Source organism: Chanos chanos, chromosome 3, assembly GCF_902362185.1.
Source record: "Chanos chanos chromosome 3, fChaCha1.1, whole genome shotgun sequence".
In the NCBI taxonomy this organism is placed as follows: Eukaryota; Metazoa; Chordata; class Actinopteri; order Gonorynchiformes; family Chanidae; genus Chanos; species Chanos chanos.
Window position 1 is genome coordinate 26,498,719 of NC_044497.1, and position 20,149 is coordinate 26,518,867.

General features: G+C 41.6%; 1 protein-coding gene and 1 long non-coding RNA gene across 2 annotated transcripts; both read right to left on the reverse strand.

Moving 5' to 3' along the window:
* Nucleotides 1–461: 461 nt before the first annotated feature.
* On the reverse strand, nucleotides 462–16,775 carry esyt1a (extended synaptotagmin-like protein 1a). The gene is made up of 31 exons (XM_030767687.1): nucleotides 16,416–16,775; nucleotides 14,442–14,483; nucleotides 11,788–11,922; nucleotides 11,324–11,397; nucleotides 11,099–11,171; nucleotides 10,883–10,972; nucleotides 10,660–10,715; nucleotides 10,186–10,306; nucleotides 9,403–9,579; nucleotides 8,118–8,200; nucleotides 7,930–7,978; nucleotides 7,354–7,443; nucleotides 7,156–7,257; nucleotides 6,543–6,614; nucleotides 6,353–6,439; nucleotides 5,966–6,115; nucleotides 5,559–5,738; nucleotides 4,550–4,726; nucleotides 4,271–4,353; nucleotides 4,060–4,108; nucleotides 3,777–3,866; nucleotides 3,539–3,634; nucleotides 3,203–3,274; nucleotides 3,008–3,094; nucleotides 2,441–2,587; nucleotides 2,214–2,338; nucleotides 1,845–1,940; nucleotides 1,369–1,500; nucleotides 1,046–1,151; nucleotides 589–638; nucleotides 462–489 (listed from the first exon to the last, which is right to left on the reverse strand). The coding sequence occupies exons 1-31, from the start codon at nucleotides 16,773–16,775 to the stop codon at nucleotides 462–464; spliced, it is 3,279 nt and encodes a 1,092-aa protein (XP_030623547.1).
* Nucleotides 16,776–18,530: 1,755 nt separating this feature from the next.
* Nucleotides 18,531–19,815, reverse strand: LOC115807509 (uncharacterized). Its single transcript, XR_004025200.1, has 4 exons — nucleotides 19,787–19,815; nucleotides 19,645–19,671; nucleotides 18,983–19,005; nucleotides 18,531–18,882 (listed from the first exon to the last, which is right to left on the reverse strand). It is a non-coding gene; the product is annotated as an uncharacterized LOC115807509 (long non-coding RNA).
* Nucleotides 19,816–20,149: the final 334 nt, after the last annotated feature.

The following is a 20,149-nucleotide window of genomic DNA, read 5'->3' on the forward strand; positions in this document are numbered from 1 at the left end:
CATTCTATACTGAAATCATTCCAAATGAAATCATTCCACTCTCTGTGAATAAAAACATAACAAAACTAAATGACATTATCATTTCCTTCCACTAGCATCTTCCATCATAATTCATTAATGACACATTAGTTCTGTCTTCATCTGAACTGTTTTTCATGCTGGTTCAGTGCAAGTCACGCCGCTTAGCTGATGAAAACAAATTTAAGCCATTTAAAAAAAAAAAAAAGCACAAAAGTGCTATTTCAACATAATGCCATTCTGAGATTAGAAACATAATCTTCATTTTAACTGCACACATTGCACATAAGCCACAAAAATAAAACAAAAAGAAAGAAAAAAACATAAAACATTCACAACAAAGAGAGAAGTAAGACTTGCAAAGACTGCAGTAGCATAGGGAAAGCTGTCTGAGCTACAATAAGCTGATTGTGAAGGCATTACTGTGCAAATGGAGGTGCTGATCACTTGGTATCCTCTGTCAGATTGAACCTGAAAAAATGAAAAAGTGCACACAATGACCTGTTACAACAGTACAGAGAAACAGACGTTTATTTAGAGGACGTTTGTCTGAGTTTTAGCCATACTTACCACTGTGTCACTCCTGATTTGAGGTCCAACTGATTCAGGTCCAGCAGAAGCTGAAAAAGAAAAAACAAACAAACAAACAACAGACGGACAGACAGATGGTCACACATACTCATATTTAAAGATATGAATACCAAAGAACAACATATTGAAGAAGAGTATTGCTAACATTTTGGTTTTTTTGTTTGGGCAGTGTTTCTCAAAATGAGTATTGCTAACATTTTGCTTTTTTTGTTTGGGCAGTGTTTCTCAAAATGAGTATTGCTAACATTTTGGGGTTTTTTTGTTTGGGCAGTGTTTCTCAAAATGTTGCGTATAAACATGTTTCTCCAGACTATATTTTGGAGACCTTTGCTTAATATCCCATATTGTTAAACCTCCATTGGTCATAACCGTTGGTTTACATAAATCATCGGGTGAGTAATATTATATAAAACACGATGTAAACATGCTGACTGACCTTGCCAACGTGCTCTTTCTCTCGACTCATGAAGGAAACGCTGTTTTTCACAGACAGGTCGAGGTGTCTGTGCATTGACTCCTCCAGAGAGAGGTCAAAGTCAAACCTGAAGATGATTGAGAGCAGACACTCCTGTTGACTGCGTAATCACCTCAAATTACTATAATAGTGACACATTCCAAACAGCAAGACTAAAACCTCTTATTACAAAACAACCACAGCTTCCAGCTCAATAATCCAACTGACAGCCCATCGTTAACGAGTCTGACTAATTGGAAACACTTGTATTTGCATGGGATTTGAAGGCAATGATTAGTTCTCACCTCTCATTGAACTCTGGGTTGAGGTCTCTCTTCTTGACACTGGTCTTCTTTTTAGTGGCTCTGTTCTTGTCTGGCTGAAGGCTGAAGGAGACATAAGCATCCAAACCGTCCTTGGAGCGGGATGGCAAATTCCTACAGAGGAACAGGTCAAAAGTGAGCATTAAACATGAGAAATATTGCCAACGTTTAATTGAATCTGTTGCCAAATATATGTATGTGAATGCTTAAATGTCTGACGACAACATAACATGAATGGCATATTTCAGCACCAGGACTATTTTATGTTTGATACCATATGAAAAACATGCAACAAATGTAATAAACAACTAGAAAATACACTTCTGAAATGCTTAAAAAATCGATAAAATTTAAAGGACTTAATCTCTAAACCCTGTTTTCCTGGACTCCTCAGGCATGTCATTATTGTTTACAGATCGTTCCCGTCCATCTGACATAAGATGTATTCAGATACTGACCTGCAGGCGTGAACAGTGATGACCAACCTATTCTCTTCTGTGGAGTATTTGACTGACAGCTTCACCTGTCCCCGCCCACTCTCATCCGCCTCAATACTTCCGTATAGAAACATAAATGCAGGCAGAGAGATGGAGAGTTAGAAAGACTCTGCTGGAACACAGCAGCCCAGTTCACCGTATACCATATGCCTGATAGTGTGTGTTATCATAACATTTGATTTGATAAATACTCTTTTATATAGTTGTAACTAAGTACTTTGTCATAAAAAAATAATACTGTCAATTTAATTATGAATAATTAAAAATCTATTACAAAATAATCACTGTGATTACACTGCAAGTGAAAATGGGATTTGAGGTAGTGCTCACCCATGGGTGGGTGCTGCCCTGTGTCGGAACTCCTGATTGGTCGAGGTAGCTGTCTCTCTGCTGGGGACGATATGTTCCCCTTCCCCTGTCCCATCTTGACAGTATACCAATTTGGAGTCCAGTAGCTGTCGAGCACACAAGAGACCTTAGAACCGTTTTAATGTTCCAACATCCGTTTTTGGTTGTAATTCAACATATTGTAATGTAAGTATGAGTTGTTTTGTCACCTTGAGTTCAGCTCTGATTAGTATCTGGCTCTCTGGGAGAGACCCTTCCAAAGGGAACCAGCGGTCCAACAGCATTCCCTCCTCAGAGAGCAGGTCTCTCATGGGCAGCTCCAGTGATCCTAGGGCCTGACCCCAACTGTGGGAGAGCTGAAAACACACACACACACAAACACACACGCACACATACATGCACACGCACACACACGCGCCCACACACACACACACACACACAAACACACAGCAAACTCAACCTTACTCAGTGTGGACACACAAAAAAAACTTTGTTTCTCCTGAGCTTGTCAACTATCTGAGGGAGCAAGGAGGAATGTTTTGAGCATGCAAAGTAAAACTATTTCAGAACTGGTTTAAACTGTAATAGTGATTAAAGGTGACATCTAACAGATAAGCAGGCCTTTTCTATTATGAAGGTTTCCCCCACACTGCCAAACTGTCATACAAATATTACAACTATGAACGCTTTCCTCACATAACGAGAATCTCTCTATGCTGTCAAATCAAGTTTATAATGATTCCTCATTCATAGAACATCACCACATCTCATCTCACCTTCACCACGATCACGTCCTCTTTTGGGTTATGAACCAGAAAATAAAACGCTTCATCCCAGCGTGGAGAAGTAGAGCGTTCGGCGATCTTAGAGACCGGAAAAAAAAGACATTGATCTCTGTTCCCATAGCAACCCAGACAAAGACTAAAGTGTCACTAACACCTTTGTGTAAATTTGTTTTGAGACTGTCTTACTTTGGTGCGGTATGAGAAAGATTTAAGTGAGATCTCAGCCCCTACTTTGGGCTCTTTCCCACTCTTCTTCAGCTGTGAACGACAAACAGTACACGACTATCGGCCAGTGTATTTTCCAAGAACTTTGCACATAATACGCATTAAACTCTGAAGTGTTTCAAAGCATCAAAAATTCAGTGAAACTGCAAAATGTATTAAAAAAATTAAGGCTATAACATGGTAGATGACAGGATAATAACAGGCTGCGTTATCATAATCAGTTTACATTACAGTGTTGATCATTTATGAGGTGACTTCTGTGGCTGTTACAGTCAGATAGTACAGGACAGGACTTACAGGCAGGCCGTGAGCCCTCTCCACATACACAAAGAGCAGAGCAGCTGACGGAACTGCTTTGTTCCGATAGGAGAGCAGGGACTGATAGTGCAGGATCTACACAGAAAATAAAACGGGAACATTAAACACGTTTTAGTATGCTTTAACAAATAAACAAACAAACAATCACCATCACACAGACAAACATCTCTGGAATTATTACAAATGAAAGTAATAGTCTTAGCCTCAGTCTTCAGACCTCTTCAAGTCTGTTGGGGTCTGTGACTCTGGGCAGCCATTCCATCACGAGATGAACTCGTCCAGATTTCACATCATTCAGCGTGTACCACTGTAACAGAAGCATCGTGGTTCACATTTCACTCATTCAAATACAACCTACTCATACGCACTACAAAACACATTAACCAGTTATTGGGCTATGGTTACCAAAAGTGAAGTCCAGTTAAAACTGACAGGGTCAGAAATGTGAGACCACTTCATGAGAAATACACATTTACACGAGCCTGAGAGACAGAACTCACCTCATCAGTGAACTGTGAGTCAATGAGGTCTCTTAGACCTATCTTAAATCTTCAACAAACAAAAACAAACAAATTATATAAAAATTGCATGAATTCTTTGTTACACAGAAAGAAATGCATTTTATTGCTTAACTTCCTAACAATATCAAAGAGAAACATCTACACTTTAGCGGATGACTGAGAAACGGGTAAATAGGTGTTACTTCCCCACCTGCCCAGGAAGTCGTCCTGGTCCAGATCTTTATCAAACAGCTCAAACTGGACCTCCTGACCCGGCAGCTGTGTCAGAACCACCTGACAGAGCACAGAGATGTCTCACAGTCTCTCAGATTAAACTGTATACTGCACACAAGTCTCACATTTTAGAAGAGGACTTTCATTGTAACAGTGTCACCATAGATATGGGCCAGTACCTACTCATTTGCTGTAAAAAAAAAAAAAAAGCAAATAAAAAACGGTCACAGTTAGTCAAATATTAAAGTTGAAATACCTCATAGAGTTCATTCCACGTTGGATTGAGGTTCTCTTTGACCACATGACTCTTGAATGTGATGCCACCCACACGCACTTTGACATAGGGGTCACTCTTGCCTTTCACAATACCACCCATCAGGTTGTCCTTGGCAACCAGGTTCTCGGCCTCGACGAGGTTAATTCGCAAAACCCCCTGGTGGAGAGAAGATGACATGCAGTCAGAATATATGACGGTGAAAGCCAACTGATCCTTAACGGAGAACTGGGGCCTGTCTGGATGTATTATGTGAAAGCAAATACTGACACCACACTGACAAACGTTAACCCCCACTGACTCCACAATGTCCTCAGATCTATCTCATTCTACATGGACATTTTGTTGTTTTTCCTAGACTGTTTTTTGCATTATCACAACCAGTAATCACTAACAACTGCATTGCAGTCACTAACCTAACTGCAATCAGCTCAGATACATTTTACTCACTCTAGACTGTCAGTTCATATCTCACTGACTTTTACATATTCTCATTCTGTTAAATAATTGAATGATAATACAGCTTTTCCAGCACCAGTCAGAAGAGGAGGATGGGCAACCCCTTTTGAGTTTTCCTCTTAAGGTTCCTTTTTCAGGCAAAGGGAGTTTTCTCCTTGCCACTGTCACTTTGGTCTTGCTCACCAGGGTCTCTGGCGTGGTACCCTGTGAAGCTGCTTTATTAAATTGCCTATTGTAGAAAAAAAACTATACAAATAAATGAATTGAGTTGACCTGAATTGAATTGCATTGAATTGAACCAAATGGAATTGAAGTGCTTTGAATTAAACCAAACTGAACTGAAGTGCTTTGAACTGAACTGAACTGAACTGAACTGAACTGGTAATAATAATGACTGGGTAAGTGGCTGGCGAATCACAATTTAGTTTTTTTTTTCCATCAAAAAATGAAATATCATTACATCATGTGCAGAATCAAAAGCTCCATGAGAGCAATATTTAATTGAGGAGCTGAATGGCACATGGCACCTCACCTCAGAGGCAAAGCCAGGGTCTGGGCTTGTGTGCTGGGGTCGTGTGGGTGTCGGAGTGGGTGTTACAGTAGACCCCCCCTTCTCTGATGTCATGTCCCCCTCCCCCTCCCCTGGTATGGGATCAGAGGGATAGGGAGAAACTGGGCTGGTAGGAATCGCTTCTTCATTTAACCACAGCAACTGGAAAGAGAATACAGTCAAAGGTCACTAAATGACAACAATCCATACTACATGCTAAGTACTAAAAGCTAAACACTAAATGCTGTGTTACTGGTGTCATAGTTTGTCGAATGACGAATAAGGCAATGAATTGCCATAGAAGATGAAAAAGGAGTAATCCTTGTGATTAGCTGGTGTAAAAACTCTTATTCTCTCATAGATGGGAGTTTGTCGCATCCCTCCCTCACCCTCAGTACAGCTTTCATGTAGATGCGACTGGCAGGTCCTGATCTCTCCAGCTGGAACCACTGGTCCATGGTCAGTTCAGGACTGGCCAGAAGACGAGGGAGAGGAATGGACAGAGAGCCCAGGGTCTGAGTCTTGTCTTCATCCTTCACCTGGAGGACAGGAATGAAGGGAGGAGAAAATGACAGAGAGTAATCAGGGCTGAAACGGAGCCTACCACAAAAACAAAAAGAAGAACTTGTTCTGTCAATGTATATAAACACCAGAGGGCCAGAGTGGACACAGCCCAACCTGTTACAACACCGCTGAAAGAGAATAAATGTCTCATTTCACTGTCTTGTTATGGCGGTAGGAGTAATAACTGAACAAAGACAGAGGAAAAGAAATACCTGAATTTCAATGTCTTGTTTGCCAGGGTCCTGAATGAAAAAAGTAAACGCATCTTCCCAGACTGGGTTGGTGGTGCCATAAACAATCTAAACAGGAAAGTACACATGAGAGATCTTTGTGATTTTCAGAGTCATGGGGAACAAAGCAGATTCTGAGACAAGGACAGAAGACTTTTAATCAGAAGCTGACCTTGCTCTCTTTGGCAGTGCTCTGTACGGACAGCTGGACCAGGGGGCTTGGGTTTTTACTGCCTTTTTTCATCTGCATCATAAAACATTTACATTACTACATCATAACATACCATAATTACAACACATATACACACGCACGTGCGCGCACACACACACACACACACACACAAACACACACACACACAGGCACACATACACACACACACACTAAAACATTCACATTACTACATGATAACATACCATAATTACAACACATATGCACACGCGCGCGCGCACACACACACACGCACGCACACAAATACACACACGCACGCACACACACTAAAAAATTCACATTACTACATCATAACATACCATAATTTACAAAACATACGCACATGCACACGTACACACACACACATGCATACTAAAACAGTCACATTACTACACATAACACACCATCATTACAACACATACACACACGCGCGCGCGCACACGTGCACACACACGAACGGTCTGTGCGCTGGAAGTGTGGACCAGACTATAGCCACAACCTGGCAGGAGGGACAACGTCTATGAGTAAAACTGGAAATGTCTGCTTCAAAACAGGAAGTAGCAGAAGAGATGCTCACAGGTAGGTCCTGGGCTCTGTCCAAATACACGGCCAAGATGGCTGACGAGGGCGATTCTGTAGTCTTACTGGTGATGGTGATGCTTTGATTCCTCTGAAGAATCTGTAAAAGGTTAAAGAGATAAATAGCATTTAGAAACACATGTGTAAGTGTGTTAGTTGTCAGGAAGGGTTGAACTGGTTTTGAATTAAGCTGCACCTCACTCAGGCGCTCAGCAGAGGGCAGCAGAGAGAGCCACTCCAGTCTGAGGTGGACTTGGCCAGATGGAGCATCTTTCAGGGTGAACCACTGAGAGACAAAAAAAGAGAATACAGGTTTTCATGTAGTGTGCACTCTACACAGACTGTACCACTGAAAATCAGAGGTGGAGAGTTAGTGCCTGTGTAAATAGACTTCAGAGAGAGAGAGAGTGAGAGACAGAGTCAGTCTGGGAGTCAGACAGAGGGGGACAAAAGAACAAAGGCATGTTGTGTGTGTAAACAAACTACTGGACCTCACTCAGGGAGGGAGAGGGAATGTGCACACATGCACAAAGACAAACAAACATACACTCTCTAGATCTCTCTCTCGCTCTCATACACTCTCACACACGCTTACACTCACACATGCATACACACACTAACACACTCACCCACCCACACACACAAACAAACACGACCACAAACAAAACCACACACACGCGCGCGCGCGCACGCACGCACGCGCACGCACACACACACACACACACAAATAGAAACATAGACACACACAAATACAAACATATTTAAGTCTAACCTCATCCAGTATTGTTGCTTTCTTTACGATCCCCAGATCCAACTTGACTCTTCAGAGAGAGCAAAACAGAGAGGGACAAGAGAGAAATTAATTAAAACAGACTAAAACAAAGAACTGACCAATGAAAGCAGGAGAAGAATGAATTCTGAGAGGGTAACATATGAACACACATAAAAATGGAAGTCTACCTTCCCAGAAAGTCATCCTGATCTGGGTCTTTATCAAAAACTTCCAACTCCAACTCTTGACCAGGCACCTCATGGATAATCACCTGACACACACACACACACACACACACATATCGACAAAGACACTCATAGAAACTGGTCATGACATGCTAAATAATGAGTGACTGAGTGGTTGCCATGAAGATCGTCTCAGCATTCTGACATGTCACAACAGCACAGCAGTGACGTGGTTGCTGTGGAGACCACCTCAGTGTTCTGATATGTGTGACACCAGTACAGCAGTGATGTGGTTGCCATGGAGATTGTTTCAGTGTTCTGACATGTGTGACATCAGTACATTAGTGAAGCAGTTGCGAGTCCTACACTTAAAAAGTTGTTTTTCATTTTGACTTTCTTCTCTGGCCCTCCAGCTGTCACCTGATCTTCCCTTATGTCACTCACACAGTCATATCACATCCTATTGTGACATTAGACAGCATGCTACAATTTAGGCTGATTACAACTGTTTTGAAGCTGATAAAGATCAAAAAACATCTTAGACTGTTGTCTAACTGTTAAAACCACAACTTCCCTATCTACAGATCATGTTGCAACACAAGCAGCGTGACACATCCATGTTAAGGGTGCTTTATCTTGATTAAAAACTAAAAAACATAACTACTACAAAACATGCTTTATGGAATAATAACTCATGCCAAAAATTACGCACAATGTCAAAGGTATTTGAAATATTTCAATAAATTACATCTGTTACAGATCCTATTTCAGCAAATCTTTATAGTTCTGAGCTTTTTTGTGTAAATACTACTATTTGTTTACATTATCACCACTATTAATGTCTAGCTGGTTTCTTCAGCCGTAATTGCACACTGTAAATTGACTCTGCATTGTAATACACAGCAGTATTTCTCTTTTACATTCTATGCTTTTTACCCAGCAGGCATCTGATGAACCTGCTGTACACTGTTCTAGTTGGACAAGTTCAGTCTGATGCTCCGCAAAGTGTTTCAACAGCTGTTGCTGTCACACTCTATTCCACACTCACACACTGTCCTCTCACACTCTATTCCACACTCACACACTGTCCTCTCACACTCTATTCCAACCTCACACACTGTCCTCTCACACTCTATTCCACACTCACACACTGTGCTGTCAAACTTCAGTCCACACTCACGCAATCATTCGCACCCTTGCTCACTTACTCACTCTCTCACTCACTCACCCTCTCACTTTTTTCCTCACCGGCTCATTCACTCACACACTCACTCCTTGTCTCTCTCACCTCGTACATTTCCCTCCACTGTGGGTTCAGGTTATTGTCAACATGGTGGGAGACAAAGACCTGGGTTCCCACACGCAGCACTGCATAAGGGTCAGATTTCCCAGTTAGCACTCCCTTGATGTAGTTATCCTTGGCAGCCAGGTTCTCTGCCTCCAGCAGGTGGATACGGACAATACCCTGAGTAAAGACACAGAGATTTCATATCCCAGACTGGGAGACATTTCGGCCATTGTGTGTGTGTGTGCATGCGTGCGTGCATGTGTGTGTGTTAAATAGAGAGAGAGAATATTCAGTCAAGTAACTGTGTGTGTTCATACACTTTATGCTGCATATTATTGTGCATACAAAACTGAACAAACACAGTCAGGGTAAGGAGTGTGCACTGCCAGCCTGAATTTTCTTTTCTTAATATTTGGCAGTTACAAGGTAAAATTGTGTCTTGGTACAGGCAACTTGCTGGATATACTTTTCAGAGTTTGCTCAACTTGTGGCTAAACAAGCAATTTAAAAAAAACAACAACAAAAAACCCTCCCCAAAAACCCAAACAGTAATCTTATCTCACAGCTAGTTGTGCAACTCAAAAAAGTCATGTGGCCAGCTGCCTTAAAACCATTTTATTTTAACACATAAACCAAGTCAAAAAAAAAAAGGAGATCAAATGATGGATGTCTTAGTTTAGGATTGACACTTTTTACAATGAGAATGTGCTAATATCAAAGTAAGCCTTTCTTCCTTTTTGAGAAACGGCACGGCTGATTTTCTGTGGACATAGAGTGAGTTACCCGTGGGAGGGGGGAGCGGAGCTGTGCTACGTGCAGGTCAGCCACCAAAGGGATGGTGAGGCGGTTGGGTAGGACCAGGTGAGAGGCGATTGCATCCATTATCAAATTGTCTGACAGGGCACTGTAAATGAATGCAAGGGTGTTTGCCACTCATACAGAGATGGGAAACGCAGACACAGATACACAACAGCAATGTCACGGCATTTGGGACGATATGAAAACCCACCGGAAATGGGATTGGGGAGAGATTACGGTGGGAAAATATGAATCTTATGGGTGTGAAAATTTTGTGATTATTGTCTGCGAATGTTCCATGTTTTAGTTAAACAGTGGAACGCCCATCAGACCATTAATAATCAGGCCAAGGTTTTGTCGATAATTGCAACATAATCCACAGGTCGGGAAAAAAACAGTATGGTAGACACAATATAATCTCATTCTGCTCAAACAGAGCAATAGCACAACTCCACTTACTTAAGTCCTGGGATGTCTAACAAGTTAGTCAACCCCGTCCAATTGATGTCCAGCTTCTGCAAAAGGCAGAGGACAGAAGAGGACAGAAGGAGAGATAAAAGGAGACAAAGAGAGAGAGAGAGAGAGAGAGAGAGAGATAAGAAAGAGCTAGAGAAAGAGTGTTGTAAGCTGAATAGGAAGTAGGTGTGTGAGCATAGAGGATAGTGAAGAAGAGGAAACTCACAGGTCGGGTGATGAAAAACATGGTAATGGCACCAACAATGGGAACATCTCCAATCAGTGGTTCCAGAATAACCCTTAGTTTTCCATGCAGCTGAACAATGAGAGAGAGAGAGCAATTAATGACATCACAGAACGACACAGTTAATAAACCATAATCAGTATGGTTAACTTTTTTTTTTCATTTGTCTGCTGTTCTCCCATTTGTTATTTTCCTTACATGAACGCCCTTCACTCCAGCTTTGCAGAAATATTTCTTCACCTCCACGTTAATCTCGACATCTCCAGCATAGCTGTATACAGCGGAAGAAAGGAACAAGCATCAGCAGTTTTCTCTCCAAATGCCTCTGCTGTCAATTTACTGTGGTATTTTTTTTTTTCTGTTTGAGTTGAGTGGTTGAATGTTTAGGAGAGAATACAGTGAGGTGAGGCCTCATCGACCTGCCTAATGTACAGGTCCAGAAGCACCTGACGTTTATCATGTTCTGTGTGTGCCTTCACACCAACTAACTTCAGGGCCTGGGAAACAAACCAAAAAAAGGAATCAAATATTACACAGACTGATCAGATAGGGTTAGTATCTGCACTGTGAGATCAAAGAAGAAAGAACAACAGACCTCTAAAACTTTAAAGCAGTACGATGCAACAGTTTTTAAACTGACTTTGAGGTAAAAATTGTTTTTACAGCGTTCTCCATCCACCATATTCAAAAAGGCTGCGCTGCCGTCTGAGACCAACTCTCCTTTCGTAAAGTCTCATCTTAAAAATGAAAAATAAGAGTACCGGACAAGATTCTTCCTGCTTATACCCATTTAATGCCTGCAGTGGTGCAGTGAGTGGACCCCTTGTCAAACGTATTCATATGAATGTGTAAGATGCCTCTTTAAAGAATGGTCATGAAGTTGTTACCTTCTCTCCCAAGTCAACTTTGGTGAAACTGAATGTCTGTAGGTGGGTGTTTAAGGCTCGGATGGTGGGCGCAATCGTTTCCACCAACAGCTTCTCCAAAAACTGGCCAACAAAGGGCCAGGCCTGAAGGAGAATCTGTAATCCAGAGACAATGCAAACTCCATATAAGAGTGTGATAGATCATTAGCCGTTGATATAAAACATGTTGATGGTCTCCACCCCCCACCCCCCCTTCTTCAGTGTTCCTCTCACATGACTTGTCTTGTGGTACTAGTGACACTTATGTTTTGACGAAACATATTTGAGCGCACTTCTCTCAAACACCCAGAGAGACAGGATACATGTGCTGCGCAAGCTTTATTCCAAAACACAATCCGTTTCCAAATTCATAAACAGCCAGAGGACAGTACGTGGCTATCTGACTACCAAGGGCAAAACTAGGAATCGGTAATGATAAGAGGCTACTGTCAGTACATGAGAACAGCAAGGGAATCAGAAACAGGGAGTCTAAACAGGAACGGGGAACACCAAACAAGAACAGGGAAATCTGAAGTGGAGCAGAGAATCCAAACAGGATCAAACACAGCTTGGTGCACTCAGAGTAGTTAGAGCCTTTGCAAAGCATGCAGGGAAAATCAAATGTTTACATACTGTAAGATTATAGTAACATCTGAACAGACATGGTTCATGATAGGAGAATTGTTTAACCTGATGGTCTTATTACCATAGATACAAAGAAAGCTTCACACCTTTGGCGCCACGTTACAGTTGGAGCCAAGAGCAATTGATTAAGTCAAAATACAACCGGTAATGGGCAAATGGCAACCATCAAAGACAAAAGGGGACTTTAGCATTAACACCTAGGTTCTGATTTGCATCAAGCAACATTGTAAACCTATTGTCTTTTGCCATTTGCTTCATGGTTTAAAGGGCAATCACGGTAACAGTTCTCTGAGTTAAGTTTCGCTGGCAGACATGCTGCCGGATTCCATCACCAGCAAATAAAGCTTTTCTCCAAGCGCACTTTTGGTCCGGTTTGTTTACTTGTAAAATCACAAGAAAATCCAACAATACACAGGGAGAACCAAAAGAACTAATACACACAGAGTACTGGTGAGTGACAAGACACAGGTGTACCATCTGATGATCAGATGATGAGCAAATGAGCTTGAGGCTACTGAACCCGTATAACAGAGCGCTGATTGGCCAGCAGAGAGGGAGGCGGAGACAGAAGTGTGGCAACAGTTCAGTTAAAAGGGAAGATATACTAAATTCACAGTTGGTGTCAGTAACACATTGGACCATGGCTATGGTTTAATGACAGGGCTATTTTGTTGAAACATGGAGAAATAACATCCTTAAAAACAAGCCTGCTGAAGATTCTTGCTTATAGCAAGGACACTATGTTTAAAATCCACAAAGAGCAGTTTTGTTTGTGTCAGTTTCTGCCTTAAGGCTGACAATCCCTCCATGTGTGGCAAACAGAAAAGTTCACAGGAGAGAGACAAACAACAGACTTGGAACAACTGTTGCCAGCCAAAATGTTTATCTGCTGATTCGGGCATGAATAATTTAATACGGTTACCCTCATGAATGTTAATTCTATGAGAGCAATCTATGCAAAACTATATGACTGCATTGCTGAATGACAGGTAAACATAAAACTAGTGTATCGTTTAACAATATGTCATTGCATGCACTTGTGCTACTATCCAGGCGCAGCAGGGATAATTCTGCAGTGGATCGTTAACCGTATATCAGATATGGTTATGCTCATTTTATGAAGAGCAATAGTCTTCTGCTCTCGTAAACTGACAAGACTCTCACCGACTGAGAGAGTGTGAAATTTGATGTGTCTGCATGAGTTTTCAGACCATGTTGCTACCAGTCTCCCTAATTCCTCATACACTGACCTAACACAGTCACAAGGTTGTCCAAGTCTGAAATTCACCCCTCAAATACCTTACGCTCACAAAAACAAGCTTAATACGTTTCGAAATTTCCTTTAATGTACTTTTTACCCTCCACGCTCTCATGGAAAAGCTTTGAGACAGAGAATAACGTCCTGTTTTGATTTTGATTGTTGTGGCATGTAAAGCCCTTTGAGACTGTAAACAGTGATACTGGGCTCTAAAGAAACTTGAATAATGGACAAAAAGACAATATAAGTGCAGGTCATCCTAATTGTCCTTTGTCAAGCGGATGAAGTGGAAGGGCTGGACAGATGAAGTGGAGGAATGGGCACTGGCTAAATCAGACGAAGCAGTGACTTTGCAAAACGATCATGCGCCAAGAAGCCTTGAGCCAGAATGTCAGTGCAAAACAGGCCCTCTTCTCCTGGAGAACTCCTCACAATCTCTGTTCTGAGTAAGACTCAATAACATTCTTGTTTGATGACTTTAAGGAATGCAGGAGGATACAGATAAAAATATCACATACAATCCATTTAATTCCAGGTCCTTAGGTTGTTTAATCTTTGGAGCCACTTTCTCTGAGCATGACCACTGAAACTAAGGTTTGTCTGAAGAACACTGACAATGGGACCACTATCTTCTGAGGTCACCACCCTCCTCTGTCCATATCTGAGAGTGTGTGTGTGTGTGTGTGTGTGTTTGTGTGTGTGTGCGTACATTTCTGAGGGTGGAAGGTCATACCTTGTTAAGCCATTCAACTTTCTCCACATCTGTGAAGTTCACCTGTTAAAAAAAGAAAAGAAAAAAGAAAGAGAGGACAAATTTAAACCTCTTTGTCAGAGATACTAATTACAGGAAACTGAGTAAGAGTGAGGGACTGCATTCAGAGGGCAAGTTAAATGAGTAGATGGCCAGATAGAGTTGCCGTAGCACAATCCAGCTGGATTTTCAAGACTATTTAAAGATAAAAATAGAGCAATTGTGTGTGTGTGTGTGTTTGTGTGTATTATTTCTTCAAATGAATTTGTAAATTCATTTGAATTCTGTAATCTCAGAGAAGGCTCTTTTTGCTCTGACCTCAGATATTAGATTAAAGGGAAGAGTGGTTTGAGAGTTTGGTCATATGAGTCAAGATAATGTGTTTTGTGATATCCTGTTTACACTGCTCTCCATGGTACAGAGGGAAACAAACTCAACCGTTAAAAACATTTCACTGACCACCCCACAGAATTAACACTTCTCTCCTTCAAAAGAAAAAAAAACTTGTATATGTAAAAGACTGACTCTTTGACATCATACATTCACCTAAACACATGCATGCATTAGTGAATCAGAATATAAGAGGGAGCAAAACAGAACAATGCCAATTCTAGTATTTCAAAATTACTGAAGTGAAACAGATTTTGAAAGAGGAGCATGAACCCGAAGACAACAGAGCAGTGTATTATTAGTGTCAGAAAGCACACACATGAGAAACTAACGTCTATTAGTCTGTTCAGCCACAGAAACCTTGTTTCAAAGGACTTCCGTTTGATTAAATGTTTTTCCCCCCTTTTCCACTTTTTTTTCGTTTTCACTAAACTCTTGTCGTCCATGCTTTATTTTTCTTACACCACCCTTCATCATTTCCACCACTGACTCAGCCCGTTAGATTGCACATAAAAATTTCCAAATATAGCCAAGGCCAGGACAGTCCGAGGAATGCTATGATGTTTACGAGAGATGGGGGGGGGGGCGCACTGGTAGCAGAGATGAGAGAATGACAAAGAAATTGACAGTAACTATGGTTTACTGCCGAGAGAGAAGAGTATGTACGTGTGTTAATGTGTTGAAAGACGCAGGGAAACCGTGCTGCTTTAGAAGCAGATGCTCAACACTTTTGTCATTTTCCCCGGTCCACTGTGCATGCACTCCGTCTATACGTATGTCATTTAGATCTTGCTACGGACTGACGGTCGGTACGGTATACTCAGACTTGTATACCAGATTTTGGCTCGTGAAACTGGCACATTCTAATGTCAAACGCAACCTATCCGCTGTAAAAGAGACGAAGTTAACATTCTCACAAGTTATCAGATTCAATAAAACGCCATTTCACGTAACTGTAATATCAATCTCAATGCGGGCAAAAGCGAAACAGGACAGAATATGTTGGTGACATATGGCTCTTCTTGTAACTCCTTAATTATGCAGCTGTAAGGGTTAAACAACGTTACCAACCGTCTGTCATCAGCCATATTCATCCCACACGCAGTCTCTTGGCCAGTTGTGTCAACAAATGTAATGATTGTCTCTGGAAAGAGGTTCACCTTTTATTCCAATTAGAAGACCAGTTTAATGCAACCTTATTAAAACTACTTCAACTGTAGCATTAAAAGGTAGGCATTTTCGAATCTATAAGAATGGACATCCGTGCTCTGAGATCTGCATCGATCTAGAGACCTAAGTTGTATTTCTTTCTCTCTGGCGCTCAGAAAAAAAAAACGAGCAAAAAGAAGTTCATCACATCTTCGACATTAAATGCTATATATCAAGCTGCATAAGCGGTAACACTGAATGAAATTATAAGGGTAGGTTCAAAGGCAGGAAACGCGAGCTGTCAACCAGAGAGATATTACTGACATGTGGGCAGATGTGAAGCAGATGTTTATATATAACACATCATAAAATATGCAGATTACCAAAAACCTTACAATCCAAGCAAAAAGCGCTCACCCATGCAGGTAAATCACGTTTACTTCTGAAGACCGCTGAAGTGGTGAAAGCTTTTTCGTTCTGCAATACATACATGGCGGAGTCCAGTCGCGCTTGCTTGCCATCACGGCTGTGTTTCCATGCCATATAAACAATGAGACCGAACGCCACTAAACTGATGCTGAATCCAAAGTAACCCGCCAAGTATACAGGCAGCAGTGCACCGAGGCATTTTCCAAACGACCAAAGAACTGAGACGGCGTGCTTCCCTGGAGGACTGTGAGACTGCATGTCTTCGAGCAGGGCCGAGTCCGCAGCCTCAAAGTCAGCACCAATACTCGGCCCCGCATCACCAGATGGCATCAGTAGGTCTCTCTCCATAGAGCCGCAAACACTATCGAGTTCCGAGTTAAGATTCAGCCGTTGACAGCTAAGAGTAAATAGACGAACTGAGGCTAGAGTAATTCCGTCGCTGAAAAATAGGCTGTCTTTTTAGAGGAAACATAAATAGCGCATTCGTAGTAGGAAACGCCAGGGGCTTTGGGCAGAGCTGCTTGAAAGTGGCATGCGCGCACTTGCACACGAAGGAAGAGTTAGGTTTTAAATTTTCTAAGACCAGACTTGCATGGGCGTGTTTTGTACAGCCCTCTTCGTTTGGTACCCAAAAAATTAACTCTGCTTTGCTCCTGTGGTCTGTTCAGTGCACAGCGTGGACTACTACATCGCAATAGCGAGTGGCTTTCAGCGCACAGTGAATAAATTTGTCCCCTACTTATTTGGCCGGTTTTATCTGTGTGTGTCAAGGCAACTGAACGCGTAATGTGTTCTATGAAGATATTGTCGTCGTGAACAGCATATACAGAAGACCTTTCGTTTTCTTACAGAAAATGACCTCAATGAGTTCTCTTTTTCAAAATAAGGAGGCGCTCATGGAGTGTTTACACAATATCGACATGTGACAGTCAAAGCTGTTCTAAGTGTACTTTAGAGCAGGTTCAGGTAAAGTATAAAACATGAGGGGAGAGGTGGGACTGCGAACTACTCTTCTCCACTGTTTGTTGTGTGCTATGTTTGTACAGGGAGTGAAACTGTTATCGGCATTTCTCTGGTGAACATCGTGCCATAATTTACATTAAGCCGTATCCAAGGTGACTGACTTATCGCTTAAAAGCAACTGCAATTACGGATTTATGGTTGCCGAGTTGATGCAACAATGTGGCATTTATGGGACATACCTGCAACATCATATAAACTACCCATGTAATTTTTGTATGTACTTCTGTCTCGGAAGTGTTACATGACACTGCTCCGAGATTTTAAACATTTGTAGGGGTCTTCTTTTTTTTTGTCGAATATATGAATTGATTTTCAAATGTGGTTTTCAGCTTGTCCTGGATTTGCAAAGGACATCAGGAACCCTCATGTAGCAGCTTTCCTCGAGTCCTTGGGGACAAAATGTAAATTTAAGATTAACATTTCAGTCCCTGTAGGAGCCTCTCAATCCAATATTTTGATGCCATCCACTAACAAGATGTGTGACTGTCCTAACCCTGAACCTAAAACCATCAGCAGTTCTGCTTATAGTCATGGCACACAACATACTTGAGTCTACTGAGCAGTCGGGTCAAACCACACACATTTTCACCTATTTCCTGTCAAACCCTCACCAGATATTATGACTCCTGTCAGCAATTCACAAACCAGAAGTGTGCCCTGTCTTTTGTGCTGTTACACCTGCAATTCAGGATATGCAAAAACTGGAGAAATGAACCAATATGCCTTTGCAGGATGAACTCTCAGGCTAGCCATTTTCAGTAGACGTCAACAGTAATGTCCGAATACTGCTGCGATAGCAAAGTCACAGGATGCGGTACTTGCACAGAAATTCATATTCATATCAACTTAAGACTCAACTAAGTTGGGGTTACATGTGCAGGAGAGGGTTTTACAAAAAACATGCACAAAATACTCAAATCTGTTACCTTTACATAAAATACTGATCTACAGCTAAAGCTAATTTTGCCTGCCTTAAATTCAACAAAATCAGAAAGATCAGAAAACAACTAGCGTCTTCTCCACTTTGGCACTCACAACCTTTTTTGAGGAACCATGGTATGAAACAAAACAAGGGCGGGCACTTTTGAAAACCAAAAAATTTTTTTATTGAAGACATATAAACAAAAGGAACTGCTGAGCTCAGGACTCCAACAGACACCAAAGGAAAGTTCTTTCAAGGTCATCAGAACAAAGATCCGACAGCGTAGCCAAGCAAAGATGCCTCTTCCTTCACAGCATACTGCGGCTTGCTCCTCTGGTGAAGAATGGAGAACTCTTTGACCGACTTAATCAGCGAGGAAGAACATATCTGTCACTGGCATCTCCATCGACTTCTCACTGAGAGGATGAAGTGGAGGAGTAATCCCAGCTGCAGCAGTGTGGTGCAGTTCACTTGGACCTCTGCCTCATCTTTCTCCTTTTACGCTTCAGCCTATGCAAAAGAAAAAAAAAAAAAAGTTAGTGACATTAGCACACAATATGGGGGGAAAAACTTGAATCAACATGCTTAGTCCTCTGATAAACAGACTCACCTGCGCATGCGCTTCTTTCTCCACTGAAAAAAAGAACAGATGTTTTAAATGGATGATTATTATACTGTGGTGGAATAGAACCAAAATATTCCCACTTCATAATTTGACTAACTGCAGCGCTAATGACCAGACATGTGCAATACGAACGGAATTGTGTCGCAAAATACTGCAAACACAAGTCATGGAGACACTCTACTCATGAAATCGACAAAAGCTCATCTCCAGTTACAGCACAGAGAATAAACAAAACGCATTTTTTTGTATAGTTGTGGATATTAATATGGCATGTCCCGGCGTCTTTCAGGATTTCTCGCATTCCACACAAGTTCATGAAAAATAATAGGTCGCACAACCGCTTCCGCATGGGAAACACAGTTAATCTAGCATCTCAACTCTTCAAGAAACGCCCAGCCGAGCTAATTTACGCTGCAAGCAGGACCCCTAATGTCCAATATTCATATCAGTATAAAAAAAAATGTACACGCAAGACATTACGATAAACATCTACGCTAAATGGTGTTATATATTCTACATCTCATTCAGTCCCCTTAGGAAAAGCTAAACAGTATTCGCCGATGTGGTCTACCTGGTTGGCCATACTGGGCGCCGTGTAACCAAAGCAGCGTTTCGAGAAATACAGCCTTAAAAAAAGATTTACTTACCTTCGCTCTCATCTTGAGGAGACGTGTCTATAAAAGAAGAAAGAGAGAATTAGATAACGCGCTGGATGGTAATTTAAGTCAAAGATGGATTTGGATTTTCATTAAGGGCCTACACGACAACGAGCTCCTCAGAATTTCGTACCTCAAAAGCGACGGCAACGACTCCAAGAGGACGTCATGTTGGCGACAGAAGGAATTTATATACTTCATCGCATCATAACCACGCGACACTGACCAACCAAGTCTATGGGAGATGTATTCTTTGAGGATGCTTTCGGTTTGAATACGTGCCGAGGGGTTTGAAAAGTGAACTGATCGCTAGTTCCATACCCTTGAGACATAGAACACATAAATACTATTGTGCAGAACATTGGAGTTGTTTGGTTACGATGTTTCTAAATAGCATCGTTACTTTCCGGCCTTATTACAAAGTGTTTCTTTTTCTGCTCTCATTGCGATTCCTGCACTTGTCTTACAGTTACTTCTTACTTTACTTTAGTGTCAC

Excerpts from the sequence above, each read along its gene's own strand:
- esyt1a (XM_030767687.1), bottom strand. The coding sequence starts at position 16,775 with ATGGAGAGAGACCTACTGATGCCATCTGGTGATGCGGGGCCGAGTATT. Across the intron at positions 11,398-11,787 it reads AAGTTGACTTGGGAGAGAAG|GCCCTGAAGTTAGTTGGTGT; the intron begins GTAACAACTTCA and ends TTTGTTTCCCAG. Across the intron at positions 10,973-11,098 it reads CTGGAGTGAAGGGCGTTCAT|CTGCATGGAAAACTAAGGGT; the intron begins GTAAGGAAAATA and ends CTCATTGTTCAG.